General features: G+C 45.3%; 1 protein-coding gene across 1 annotated transcript in view; it reads left to right on the top strand.

Moving 5' to 3' along the window:
- The window catches only part of LOC137310949 (lysine-specific demethylase 5B-like), a 220,992-nt gene that overhangs the window by 88,386 nt on the left and 118,924 nt on the right, over window positions 1-13,682 (top strand). Inside the window, exon 11 of the mRNA XM_067978463.1 lies at window positions 152-333. Coding sequence (XP_067834564.1) covers window positions 152-333 — 182 coding nt within the window. The remainder of the gene's footprint in view (window positions 1-151; window positions 334-13,682) is intronic.

The following is a 13,682-nucleotide window of genomic DNA, read 5'->3' as shown; positions in this document are numbered from 1 at the left end:
GGTGCTGATGCTATGGTGCATCCTGTAGAACAGACATTGCTGTAATTTTGAAGTCTGTCCAGTTCGAGAAAGTGGTGTTTTAAGTCAACTATGTGAAATGTTATCTCTGCAGTTCTGAAGTGTGATGCACTTTTGTATCCTTTACTTGCAGGAGTACTTTGATTCAGGATGGAATTTAAACAATATGCCTGTGCTGGAACCTTCGGTCCTGACACACGTCAGTGCAGATATCTGTGGGATGAAGTTACCGTGGCTCTACGTGGGAATGTGCTTTTCCTCCTTCTGCTGGCACATTGAGGATCACTGGAGCTACTCAATTAATTATCTGCACTGGTGAGAGACAATCATTAGCATAAATAATCAAGACTTTGGTCATTATAGCACCACTTGTTTTCTAAGGAGAAATATGCATAGTTACCATAGACTTGAAGAACTTGTATGTATGCACCTTGACTGCTGTGAAGGCAGGTCTTGGTTCCGCTTGGGGAACTGTAGAACAGAAGGTTTTTATCCAATTTTTAAAAATTAACTGACTATCGGGTGGAATGCAGAGTAACAGAATACAGCTTACCTTGCAGATTGCACAGTGCTTGCAGATACATTGATGGGGTTACATGTGCCCAAGAGGCTCCAGGTGGAGGGAGAGAAGAATCTTTTATATGCAGATAGCTTAAGGTTATTTTTAGCCTTAACAAAACTCTAATTTTATAATAAACATTCCAAACTATATTGCAAAGTTCAAGAAATAGTTGTCAGATGTATCTGAGCTTTTTTTTTATTCGTTCACGGGATGTGGGCGTCGCTGGCAAGGCTGGCATTTATTGCCCATCCCTAGCGAGATTTTTTTACAACTGAGTGGCTTGCTAGGCCATTTCAGAGGGCAATTAAGAATCAACCACATTGCTGTGGGTCTGCAGTCACATATAGGCCAGACCGGGTAAGGACGGCAGGTTTCCTTCCCTTACATTAGTGAACCAGATGGGTTTTTACGACAATCCGGTAGTTTCATGGCTATCATTACTGATACTAGTATTTTAATTCCAGATTTTTATTTAATTAATTGAATTTAAATTCACCAGCCGCCGTGGCGGGATTTGAACTCGTGACTCTGGATTTTAGTCCAGGCCTCTGGATTACTAGCCCAGTAACATAACCACTACGCTACCGTACTTGCTGTGTCATCATGATGTGTCAGCATATGGTGTCATCAACAGACCCACAGTATTTTTTAAGTCAGACATTCAACTCAAACGCTTAGGACATGTAAATGTTGCTCACAAACATATATTTCTATGTTAGGTATTGCAATAAATTAAAGGAATTTAAGACCAACAATCCTAGGTCAGATGGTGCTTATCCTAGGAGCGTAAGGAGGAAGTTTGCAGAGCCCTAGCTGTCGTCATGAAGGATTTATTGAGCATTATTGAGGTTTTGCAGGACTGGAAGCAAGCAAATACAGTGTCTTTTTTAAAACGCATACCAAATCTGACCCAGGCGTATTAGATTAACAATAACACAAAATAACGGAAGCTATTCCAAGGTATAAACTGGCAGAATGCCTGTAGAATAATAACGTTATAAGAAGCAGCCAGCATCATTTAGAAGGGAAAGATTCTGCTTGACAATGTTACAGCTTAACGCACACCGTTCAACAACAACTACTTGCATTTATATAATGCCTTTAACATAGTAAAATGTCCCAAGGCACTTCACAAGTGTGTAATCAGACAAAAAAATTGGCACCAAGCCAAAGGATACATTGGGACAGGTGGCCAAAAGCTTGGGGCCTAGACAGTTGAAGGCATGGCCGCCAATGGTGGGACGAAGGTAATCGGAGATGTACAAGCGGCCAGAATTGGAGGAATGCAGAGATCTCAGATGGTTGTAGGGCTTAAGCAGGTTACAGAGATAGGGAGGGGTGAGGCCATGGAGGGATTTGTGTTCACAAGGATGAGAATTTTAAAAATGAGAATTTTAAAATCAAGGTGTTCGTGGATGGGGAGCAAATGTAGATCAGTGAGCACAGGGGTTATGGGTAAATAGGACTTGGTATGAATTAAGATACAGGCATGAGCTTTGGATGAGTTCAAGTTTATGGAGGATGGAAGATGGAAGGAACCGGCCAGGAGAGCATTGGAATAGTCGAGTATGGAGGTAAAGGCACGGATGAGGAATTCAGCAGCAGATAAGCAAGGGCAGAGATGGATGATATTGTGGAGGTGGAAGTAGGCAGACTTAGTGATGAAGTGGTTATGGGGTCGATTGCTCAGTTCAGGGTCAAATAGGATGTCGAGGTTACGACTGTTCTGGTTCAGCCTGAAACAATGGCCAGGGAGGGCGATGAAATCAATGGCGAGGGAACGGAGTTTGTGGTTGGGACCAAACGCAATGGCTTTGGTTTTCCCAATATTTAATTGGAGAAAATTTCTGCTCATCTAATACGAGATGTCAGACAAGTAGCCTAAGAACACACAGGTAATGGAGGGGTCGAGAGAGTTGGTGGTGAGGTAGAGTTGGGTGTCATCAGCGTTCACGTGGAACCTAATATGTTTTCAGATGAAGTCGCCGAGGGGAAGCATGTAGAACACCTTATGATATTTATTTGGACTTTGAGAAAGCCTCTGGCAAAGTTCCATGTGAAAGACTAAAAGCCAGATGAATTTGGGATAGAACATGGGACTGAATAAGAAATTGGTTTTAAAAATAGGAAACCAAGTATTCTTGGTGTAATGTCAGACTGGGGCTAGTGTTGAGTGGAGTCCCTCAGAGGTTGGTCCTTTGACCCCTGTTTTCAATCTACATACATTTTTTGGATCCAGATACCAAGTGAAAGCTTGAAAAACTTGCCGACAACACTAAAATACAGAGTTATGGAGTCAGAGGACACTGTTGAAGATCTGCAGGATTTAGCTCAGTTACGCAATTGCACAGGCAAATGGAAAATCAAGGTTAATACTGATGCACATTTTTTCAAGCAATGTTAAAAATATTACATCACAAGCATGCAATGATCTAGCACTGGGGCACTTAGAAGGAGACATGGGAATGATTGTATACTTACGCAGACCATGTATGAACAATGTGGCATGGCAAATTATTTTTGAAAAACTAATAGAATGGTGAGATGTACAGCTGGAACAGTAGAGTACAAGTTTACAGTGGTAAAGCTGAGTTACCATGAATCAGCTAGACCTCACCTGGAGTAACTGTGTTCACCAGTGGTTTGATAGGCAATAAAAGAAATGCATATGTATGCAACGGAGAAAGTAGAGAGAAGGGCAACAGATCTTGTGTAGAAGTAGCCAAATGACTATGCTGCTCCACCAGCAACCCAGAGGTCATGAGTTCAAATCCCACCATTCAAAAAACATGTGGTCAGTTGTGGGATGGACCAGACAGTGACCAAAGAAGCTGCGAGTTGTTGTTTAAAAACCCAACTGGTTCACTAATGTTCTTCAAGGAAAGGAACTTACAACCCCTACCCAGTCTGCCCTACATGTGACTCCAGTCCCACACTGTGGTTGGCTGTTAATGCCATCAGGACTACTAAGGATGGACAGTAAATACCAGTGTTGTCCACATCCCAATAATTTTTTTTTAAAAGCTGAGGAAGTATTAAAATGTACAGTGTAGTGAGAAGCTGGGTAAATTCTCATGCAGATGTAAAATGTTAATTGGTATACATTTAGGCAAGACTAAAGTGTTACTACAAGGACAGGAAAATGGGACTAAAAGACACAAATATAAATTGGTGATTGGGATTGGGGAGAACTTTATTGGTGAGGTAGACATATCCTTAGGGATGTTTCAAATGCAGCTCGATGCTGTAATAGGGGTGTTGGAGTAGTATGGCCTTTGGACATCAATGCTCTTGTGAAAGCTTAGAGTAGAGATTTTGTTTTACAGGCTTCATGAGAATGCTGCAGAAATTTTTGTATGTTTGCCATTAAAAAGCAGAATCTCCCAAATTTGGCCAGTCAGAACATGGTTTGTTTAAGTCATTTGGGAAGGAACCTGTGGGCAGTTTGCCTGCCTCACCCTTTCAGTTGTAAGAGTTGCATGAACCGAAGGGACAAATAAGAAGTGTGCTTGCTCTCAAGGAAGGATTTACACTTTTAAAAAAAAACTAAAAATAAGTGCAAAAAGTTTCCAACTGGTTTTGCATGTGTAACCTACTTAATAACAAAATATAAACAAGGTCAACTTCAGGTCAAGTGCAGACAATGAATGTCAGTTACATGCTCGGTGCAAAATGTTTGAGATACACAAAATGCAGCTGATGGACCAGGAGAGTTAGAGCACTGGATGGATGGCTTTCAATGGGAGAGTTGGGGTAATGTCGAGGTGGGACTTGATGGGAGGGATGGGACACTTGAGGGATGAGCTTTGATGGGTAAAATAGTCTCCTCTTATCCTGTATAGCAGTTATGGTAAAACTGCCATCTGGTACCTTGGTGGACTGTCAATTGGGTAGCAAATGTTTCATTATTGCAATTTGTGATTAACCATTGATTGCTTATAGATTGCACAGAATGTGATTGCTTGTGATATAAATTTACAAAATCTATTTGCTCCATTTGCTACTACAGGCTTGGCATTGAAAGCAAGGGCACATTAAGTTTTGTGGTCTGTCGGTGACATCAGATCTGGTTTGTGATGGAAGCAGCATGGCAAACCCCACTTGTTAGAGTAAAATCATTTTTCTCAATGTCAATTCTGCAGATTTACTTTTGACACTGTAATTATGGCAGGTGTTGTAGGCCACCCATAATTAAATCCAGTCACTTGGTCTGTCACCTTTAAACCTTTTCATTCTCTCTCTCCCCTCCATGCCCTTCCCACACATCCTTTCCAGTAGGAGGTATGGGAATAGCTAATGCCCTCCAGGAGACTATACCATCCATGCCCTCATTAGACCACTGAGAGACTTCACCTCTAAGAGATATGAGAGTGTAAATGCCAGTTAGAACCAGGATTTAAATTTAGTGCTGGAGTTTAAATCCAGGGTGCTGGCTTTGTGACAACCTGGCTGGGTTCCTTTCTTGGGTGAGGAGCCATGAGGCCCATTGGTTGTGTCTTTGATCCTGTCTGTCTTGACCTGAAACCATGTGATGGATAAAATTGTAGGGGTTAGTTTGCAGATCCAAGGCTGGTATAATCATAAATAAACAGCAAAGCAGTCAGCAACTGTAAAGAAAAGATTGGTCAATATTTCAGGCAGGAGCCTTCAGAACTGTAAGATTAAACACTCATTAATCAAATCAGAAAAAAAGGAGGAAGAAAAACACACATACTCCAATCACCGAGAAGTTAGTGGATTGAATGCCCACTTTTTTTTTTAAAAAGACGGTTTGCAGGCCATTCAATCCACTAACTCCTCTATGATTGGAGAATCTGTTCTTCTCCTGCGTCCTTGTTTTTCTGAGTTTATTAACATGTTTGTTTATCTTTCATTTCTGAACGGCTCTGCCCAAAACATTGGCCTGTCATTTTTCTCTGCAGATACTGACTATTGTGTATCAGTAGGTTTTTTTTGCCTTTCATTTGTATGATCTTGGGTCAGACTGAGGTCTCTCTCCCTCTGTGTTGGGTCAGACTGAGGTCTCTCTCCCTCTGTGTTGGGTCAGACTGAGGTCTCTCTCCCTCTGTGTTGGGTCAGACTGAGGTCTCTCTCCCTCTGTGTTGGGTCAGACTGAGGTCTCTCTCCCTCTGTGTTGGGTCAGACTGAGGTCTCTCTCCCTCTGTGTTGGGTCAGACTGAGGTCTCTCTCCCTCTGTGTTGGGTCAGACTGAGGTCTCTCTCCCTCTGTGTTGGGTCAGACTGAGGGGTCTCTCCCTCTGTGTTGGGTCAGACTGAGGTCTCTCTCCCTCTGTGTTGGGTCAGACTGAGGTCTCTCTCCCTCTGTGTTGGGTCAGACTGAGGTCTCTTCCCCCTCTGTGTTGGGTCAGACTGAGGTCTCTCTCCCTCTGTGTTGGGTCAGACTGAGGTCTCTCTCCCTCTGTGTTGGGTCAGACTGAGGTCTCTCTCCCTCTGTGTTGGGTCAGACTGAGGTCTCTCTCCCTCTGTGTTGGGTCAGACTGAGGTCTCTCTCCCTCTGTGTTGGGTCAGACTGAGGTCTCTCTCCCTCTGTGTTGGGTCAGACTGAGGTCTCTCTCCCTCTGTGTTGGGTCAGACTGAGGTCTCTCTCCCTCTGTGTTGGGTCAGACTGAGGTCTCTCTCCCTCTGTGTTGGGTCAGACTGAGGTCTCTCTCCCTCTGTGTTGGGTCAGACTGAGGTCTCTCTCCCTCTGTGTTGGGTCAGACTGAGGTCTCTCTCCCTCTGTGTTGGGTCAGACTGAGGTCTCTCTCCCTCTGTGTTGGGTCAGACTGAGGTCTCTCTCCCTCTGTGTTGGGTCAGACTGAGGTCTCTCTCCCTCTGTGTTGGGTCAGACTGAGGTCTCTCTCCCTCTGTGTTGGGTCAGACTGAGGTCTCTTCCCCCTCTGTGTTGGGTCAGACTGAGGTCTCTTCCCCCTCTGTGTTGGGTCAGACTGAGGTCTCTTCCCCCTCTGTGTTGGGTCAGACTGAGGTCTCTTCCCCCTCTGTGTTGGGTCAGACTGAGGTCTCTTCCCCCTCTGTGTTGGGTCAGACTGAGGTCTCTTCCCCCTCTGTGTTGGGTCAGACTGAGGTCTCTTCTCCCTCTGTGTTGGGTCAGACTGAGGTCTCTCTCCCTCTGTGTTGGGTCAGACTGAGGTCTCTCTCCCTCTGTGTTGGGTCAGACTGAGGTCTCTCTCCCTCTGTGTTGGGTCAGACTGAGGGGTCTCTCCCTCTGTGTTGGGTCAGACTGAGGTCTCTCTCCCTCTGTGTTGGGTCAGACTGAGGTCTCTCTCCCTCTGTGTTGGGTCAGACTGAGGTCTCTCTCCCTCTGTGTTGGGTCAGACTGAGGTCTCTCTCCCTCTGTGTTGGGTCAGACTGAGGTCTCTCTCCCTCTGTGTTGGGTCAGACTGAGGTCTCTCTCCCTCTGTGTTGGGTCAGACTGAGGTCTCTCTCCCTCTGTGTTGGGTCAGACTGAGGTCTCTCTCCCTCTGTGTTGGGTCAGACTGAGGTCTCTCTCCCTCTGTGTTGGGTCAGACTGAGGTCTCTCTCCCTCTGTGTTGGGTCAGACTGAGGTCTCTCTCCCTCTGTGTTGGGTCAGACTGAGGTCTCTCTCCCTCTGTGTTGGGTCAGACTGAGGTCTCTCTCCCTCTGTGTTGGGTCAGACTGAGGTCTCTCTCCCTCTGTGTTGGGTCAGACTGAGGTCTCTCTCCCTCTGTGTTGGGTCAGACTGAGGTCTCTCTCCCTCTGTGTTGGGTCAGACTGAGGTCTCTCTCCCTCTGTGTTGGGTCAGACTGAGGTCTCTCTCCCTCTGTGTTGGGTCAGACTGAGGTCTCTTCCCCCTCTGTGTTGGGTCAGACTGAGGTCTCTTCCCCCTCTGTGTTGGGTCAGACTGAGGTCTCTTCCCCCTCTGTGTTGGGTCAGACTGAGGTCTCTTCCCCCTCTGTGTTGGGTCAGACTGAGGTCTCTTCCCCCTCTGTGTTGGGTCAGACTGAGGTCTCTTCCCCCTCTGTGTTGGGTCAGACTGAGGTCTCTTCTCCCTCTGTGTTGGGTCAGACAGGTCTCTCTCCCTCTGTGTTGGGTCAGACTGAGGTCTCTCTCCCTCTGTGTTGGGTCAGACTGAGGGGTCTCTCCCTCTGTGTTGGGTCAGACTGAGGTCTCTTCCCCCTCTGTGTTGGGTCAGACTGAGCTCTCTTCCCCCTCTGTGTTGGGTCAGACTGGGGTCTCTCCCTGTGCAAAATACTGTGGATGCTGGAAATCTGAAATAAAAACAGAAAATGCTGGAAAAGCTCAGCAAGTGAGGCAGCATCTGTGGAAAAAGAAACAGTTAACGTTTCAGATCAAAAACTTTTCGTCAGAACTGGAAAATGTTAGAGTTAAAGTTTTCAAGCAAATAACAGAGCCAGGGAAAGGGGGAGAGGAGAGGAAAGAATAAAAGGGAAGGTCTGTGATAGGGTAGAGTGATTAAATGACAAAAGGGATGATGGTGCAAGGCAAGGAGGGTGGTAATGGGACAAGTTAAGAAACAAAAGATCGGTGTAGATGGGAGCAGTGGTTATGTTCTGAAGTTATTGAAATCAATGTTGAGTCCGGAAGGTTGTAAAGTGCCTAAACGAGGATGAGGTGCTGTTCCTCGAGGTTCCGTTGAGCTTCATTGGAACAGTTTAAAGAGGCTGAGGACAGAGGTGGGAGCGGGGTGGTGAATTAAAATGTCAAGCAACCGGCAGGTCAGGGTCATGCTTGCGGACTGAGCGGAGGTGTTCAGCAATTATCACCCAATCTGCGTTTAGTCTCCCCAGTGTAGAAGAGACCACATTGTGTGCAGCGGATACAGTATACTAAATTGAAAGAAGTGCAAGTAAACCGCCGTTTCACGGAAGGAGTGTTTGGAGCCCTGGAAGGTGGAAAAGGAGGAGGTGAAAGGGCAAGTGTTGCATCCCCTGCGCTCGAACGGGAAGGTGCCATGGGGTGGAGAGCGCGTGATGGAAGAGTGGACCAGGATGTCGCGGAGGGAGCGGTCCCTTCGGAGGGGAAGATCTGTTTTGCGCTGGAGGTGACGGAAATAGCAGAGGGTGATAGGTTGAATGTGGAGGCTGGTGGGGTGGAAGGTGAAGATAAGAGGGACCCTATCATGGTTCTGGGAAGGAGGAGAAGGGGTGAGGGTGGAAGTGTGGGTAATAGGACGGACACAGTCGGGGGCCCTGTCAACTACAGTCGAGGGCCCTGTCAACTACAGTGGAGGGGAATCCTCGGTTGAGGAAAAAGGAAGATATATCGGAAGCACTGGTGTGGAAGGTGGCATCGTTACAACAGATGAGACAGAGAAACTGAGAGAAGGGAGTCCTTACAGGAAGTGGGTGGGAGGAAGTGTAATCAAGGTAGCTGTGGGAGTCGGAGGGCTTATAATAGATATTGGTTGACAGCCGATCCCCAGAAATGCAGGTAGAGAAGTCGAGGAAAAGAGTCAGAGATGGACCATGAGGGAGGGGTGGAAATTGAAAGCAAAGTTGATGAAATTTTCCATTTCGGGGCGAGAGCAGGAAGTGACACTGATACAGTCGTCAATGTACCGGAAAAGAGGTGAGGGAGGGGCCTGAGTAGGACTGGAACAAAGAATGTTCCACGTAGCCCACAAAAAGGGAGGCATAGCTGGGAGCCAGACAGGTTCCCATAGCGACACCTTTTATTTGGAGGAAGTGAGTGGAGTCAAAGGAGAAGTTGTTCAATGTAAGAACAAGTTCAGCCAGGTGGAGGAGGGTGGTGGTGGATGGGGACTGGTTAGGCCTCCATTCAAGGAAGAAGCGGAGGGCCCGCAGTCCGTGCCACTGGGGGGTGGAGGTGTAGAGGGACTGGACATCCATGGTGAAAAGGAGGCAGTTAGGGCCAGGGAACTGGAAACTGTCATAGAAACATAGGAAATAGAGCAGAAGTAGGCCCTTCGAGCCTGCTCCGCCATTCAGTATGATCATGGCTGATCCTCTATCTCAATACCATGTTCCCGCTCTCTCCTCAGACCCATTGATGCTTTTTGTGTCTAGAAATCTATCTAGCTCCTTCTAAAATATATTCAGTGACTTGGCCTCCACAGCTTTCTGTGGTAGAGAATTCCACAGGTTCACCACCCTCTGAGTGAAGAAATTTCTCCTCATCTCAGTCCTAAATGTCCTATTCCGTATCCTGAGACTGCGACCCCTCTTTCTGGACCCCCCAGCCAGGGGAAAATCCTCCCTGCATCCAGTCTGTCTAGCCTTGTCAGAATTTTATACCTTTCAATGAGATCCCCTCTCATTCTTATAAACTCGAGTGAATACAGGCCTAGTTGACCCAATCTCTCCTCATATGTCAGTCCTGCCATCCCAGGAATCAGTCTGGTGAACCTTTGCTGCCTGTAAGGCAAGTATATCCTTTCTTAGGTAAGGAGACCAAAACTGGACATAATACTCCAGGTGTGGTCTCTCTAAGGCCCTGTATAACTACAATAAGACATCCTTGCTCCTGTACTCAAATCCTCTTGCAATGAAGGCCAACATACCATTTGCCTTCCTAACTGGTTGCTGCACCTGCATGTTGGCTTTCAGTGACTGGTGTACAAGGACACCCAGGTCCCTTTTGTACATCAACATTTTCCAATCTATCACCATTTAAATAATACTCTGCCTTTCTGTTTTTCCTTCCAAAGTGGATAACTTCACATTTATCCACGTTATACTGCATCTGCCATGTATTTGCCCACTCACTCAATTTGTCTAAATCATCTTGAAGCCTCTTTGCATCCTCCTCACAACTCATGATCCTACCTAGTTTTGTGTTGTCAGCAAACTTGGAAATATTACATTTGGTTCCCTCTTCCAAATCATTGATATATATTGTGAATAACTGGGGCCCAACGACTGATCCCTGCCGTACCCCACTAGTCACTGCCTGCCACCCCGAAAAAGACCCATTTATTCCTACTCTCCGTTTCCTGTCTGTTGACCAATTTTCAATCCATGCCGGTATATTACCACCAATCCCATATGCTTTAATTTTGCACACTAACCTCTTATGTGAGATTTTATCAAAGGCCTTCTGAAAATCCAAATAAACCACATCCACTGGTTCTCCCTTATCTATTCCAACAATTACATCCTCAAAAAAACTCCAGTAGGTTTGTCAAACATGATTTCCCTTTCATAAATCCATGTTGACTTTGTCTAATCCCGTTGATATTTTCTAAGTGTCCTGTTATCACATCCTTTATAATAAACTCTAGCATTTTCCCTACTACTGATGTAAGGCTAACTGGTCTTTGGTTCCCTGTTTTCGTTCTCCTTTTTTAAATAGTGGGGTTACATTTGCCACCCTCCAATCTGCAGGAACTGTTCCATAATCTATAGAATTTTGGAAGATGACAACTAATGCATCCACTATTTCCATGGCTACCTCTTTTAGTACTCTGGGATGCAGATTATCAGGCCCTGGGGATTTATCGGCTTTCAGTCCCATTAATTTCTCCAACACTTTTTTTTACCAATATTAATTTCCATTAATTCCTCCTTCGCACTAGTCCCTTGGTACCTTAGCATTTCTGGGAAGTTATTTGTGTCCTCTTCCATGAAGACAGAACCAAAGTATTTGTTTAATTGCTCTGCCATTTCCTTGTTCCCATTACAAATTCTCCCGTTTCTGACTGTAAGGGACCTATATTTGTCTTCACTAATCTTTTTCTTTTTACATACTTGTACAAGCTTTTAGAGTCCACTTTTATGTTCCTTGCAAGTTTACTCTCATACTCTACTTTTCCCCTCTTAATCAATCTCTTGGTCCCTTTTTGCTGAATTCGAAACTGCTCCCAATCCTCAGGCTTGCTCCTTTTTCTGGAAACTTTATATGACTCCTCTTCGGATCTAATACGATCCTTAATTTCTTTTGTTAGCCATGGTTGGGCCGTTTTTACGCCAGAAAGGAATGTATAACTGTTGCAATTCATGCATTCGTTCCTTAAATGTTAGCCATTGCCTATCCACCTTCATGCCTTTTAATGAAGCTTCCCAATCTATCATAGCCAACTCACTCCTCATACCTTCGTAGTTTTCTTTGTTTAGATTTAGGACCCTAGTTTCGGATTGGACTACTTCACTTTCCATCTTAATGAAGAATTCTATCATGTTATTGTCACTCTTCCCGAAAGGACCCCGCACAACAAGGTTATTAATTAACCCCTTCTCATTGCACAATATCCAATCTAGGATAGAATCATAGACGTTTATAACATGGAAACAGGCCCTTCGGCCCAACATGCCCATGTCGCCCAGTTTATACCACTAAGCTAGTCCCAATTGCCTGCACTTGGCCCATATCCCTCTATACCCATCTTACCCATGTAACTGTCCAAATGCTTTTTAAAAGACAAAATTGTACCTGCCTCTACTACTGCCTCTGGCAGCTCGTTCCAGACACTCACCACCCTTTGAGTGAAAAAATTGCCCCTCTACAAAAATTGGTCCCTTTTGTATCTCTCCCCTCTCACCTTAAATCTATGCCCCCTCGTTATAGACTCCCCTACCTTTGGGAAAAGATTTTGACTATCTACCTTATCTATGCCCCTCATTATTTTATAGACTTCTATAAGATCACCCCTAAACCGCCTACTCTCCAGGGAAAAAAGTCTCAGTCTATCCAACCTCTCCCTATAAGTAAAACCATCAAGTCCCGGTAGCATCCTAGTAAATCTTTTCTGCACTCTTTCTAGTTTACTAATATCCTTTCTATAATAGGGTGACCAGAACTGTACACAGTATTCCAAGTGTGGCCTTACTAATGTCTTGTACAACTTCAACAAGACATCCCAACTCCTGTATTCAATGTTCTGACCAATGAAACCAAGCATGCTGAATGCCTTCTTCACCACCCTATCCACCTGTGACTCCACTTTCAAGGAGCTATGAACCTGTACTCCTAGATCTCTTTGTTCTATAACTCTCCCCAACGCCCTACCATTAACGGAGTAGGTCCTGGCCCGATTCGATCTACCAAAATGCATCACCTCACATTTATCTAAATTAAACTCCATCTGCAATTCATCGGCCCACTGGCCCAATTGATCAAGATCCCGTTGCAATCCCAGATAACCTTCTTCACTGTCCACAATGCCACCAATCTTGGTGTCATCTGCAAACTTACTAACCATGCCTCCTAAATTCTCATCCAAATCATTAATATAAATAACAAATAACAGCGGACCCAGCACCGATCCCTGAGGCACATCGCTGGTCACAGGCCTCCAGTTTGAAAAACAACCATCTACAACCACCCTCTGTCTTCTGTCGTCAATCCAATTTTGTATCCAATTGGCTACCTCACCTTGGATCCCGTGAGATTTAACCTTATGTAACAACCTACCATGCGGTACCTTGTCAAAGACTTTGCTAAAGTCCATGTAGACCACGTCTACTGCACAGCCCTCATCTATCTTCTTGGTTACTCCTTCAAAAAACTCAATCAAATTCGTGAGACATGATTTTCCTCTCTCAAAACCATGCTGACTGTTCCTAATCAGTCCCTGCCTCTCCAAATGCCTGTAGATCCTGTCTCTCAGAATACCCTCTAACAACATACCCACTACAGATGTCAGGCTCACCGGTCTGTAGTTCCCAGGCTTTTCCCTGCTGCCCTTCTTAAACAAAGGCACAACATTTGCTACCCTCCAATCTTCAGGCACCTCACCTGTAGCGGTGGATGATTCAAATAGCTCTGCTAGGGGACCCGCAATTTCCTCCCTAACCTCCCATAACGTCCTGGGATACATTTCATCAGGTCCCGGAGATTTATCTACCTTGATGCGCGTTAAGACTTCCAGCACCTCCCTCTCTGTAATATGTACACTCCTCAAGACATCACTATTTATTTCCCCAAGTTCCCTAACATCCATGCCTTTCTCAACCGTAAATACCGATGAGAAATATTCATTCAGGATCTCACCCATCTCTTGTGGTTCCGCCCATAGATGACCTTGTTGATCCTTAAGAGGCCCTACTCTCTCCCTAGTTACTCTTTTGCCCTTTATGTATTTGTAGAAGCTCTTTGGATTCTCCTTTGCCTTATCTGCCAAAGCAATCTCATGTCCCCTTTTT

The sequence above is a fragment of the Heptranchias perlo genome, unplaced genomic scaffold, assembly GCF_035084215.1.
Source record: "Heptranchias perlo isolate sHepPer1 unplaced genomic scaffold, sHepPer1.hap1 HAP1_SCAFFOLD_295, whole genome shotgun sequence".
In the NCBI taxonomy this organism is placed as follows: Eukaryota; Metazoa; Chordata; class Chondrichthyes; order Hexanchiformes; family Hexanchidae; genus Heptranchias; species Heptranchias perlo.
The sequence above is the reverse complement of the archived record's forward strand: the minus strand, read 5'-3'. Positions and strand labels throughout refer to the sequence as shown.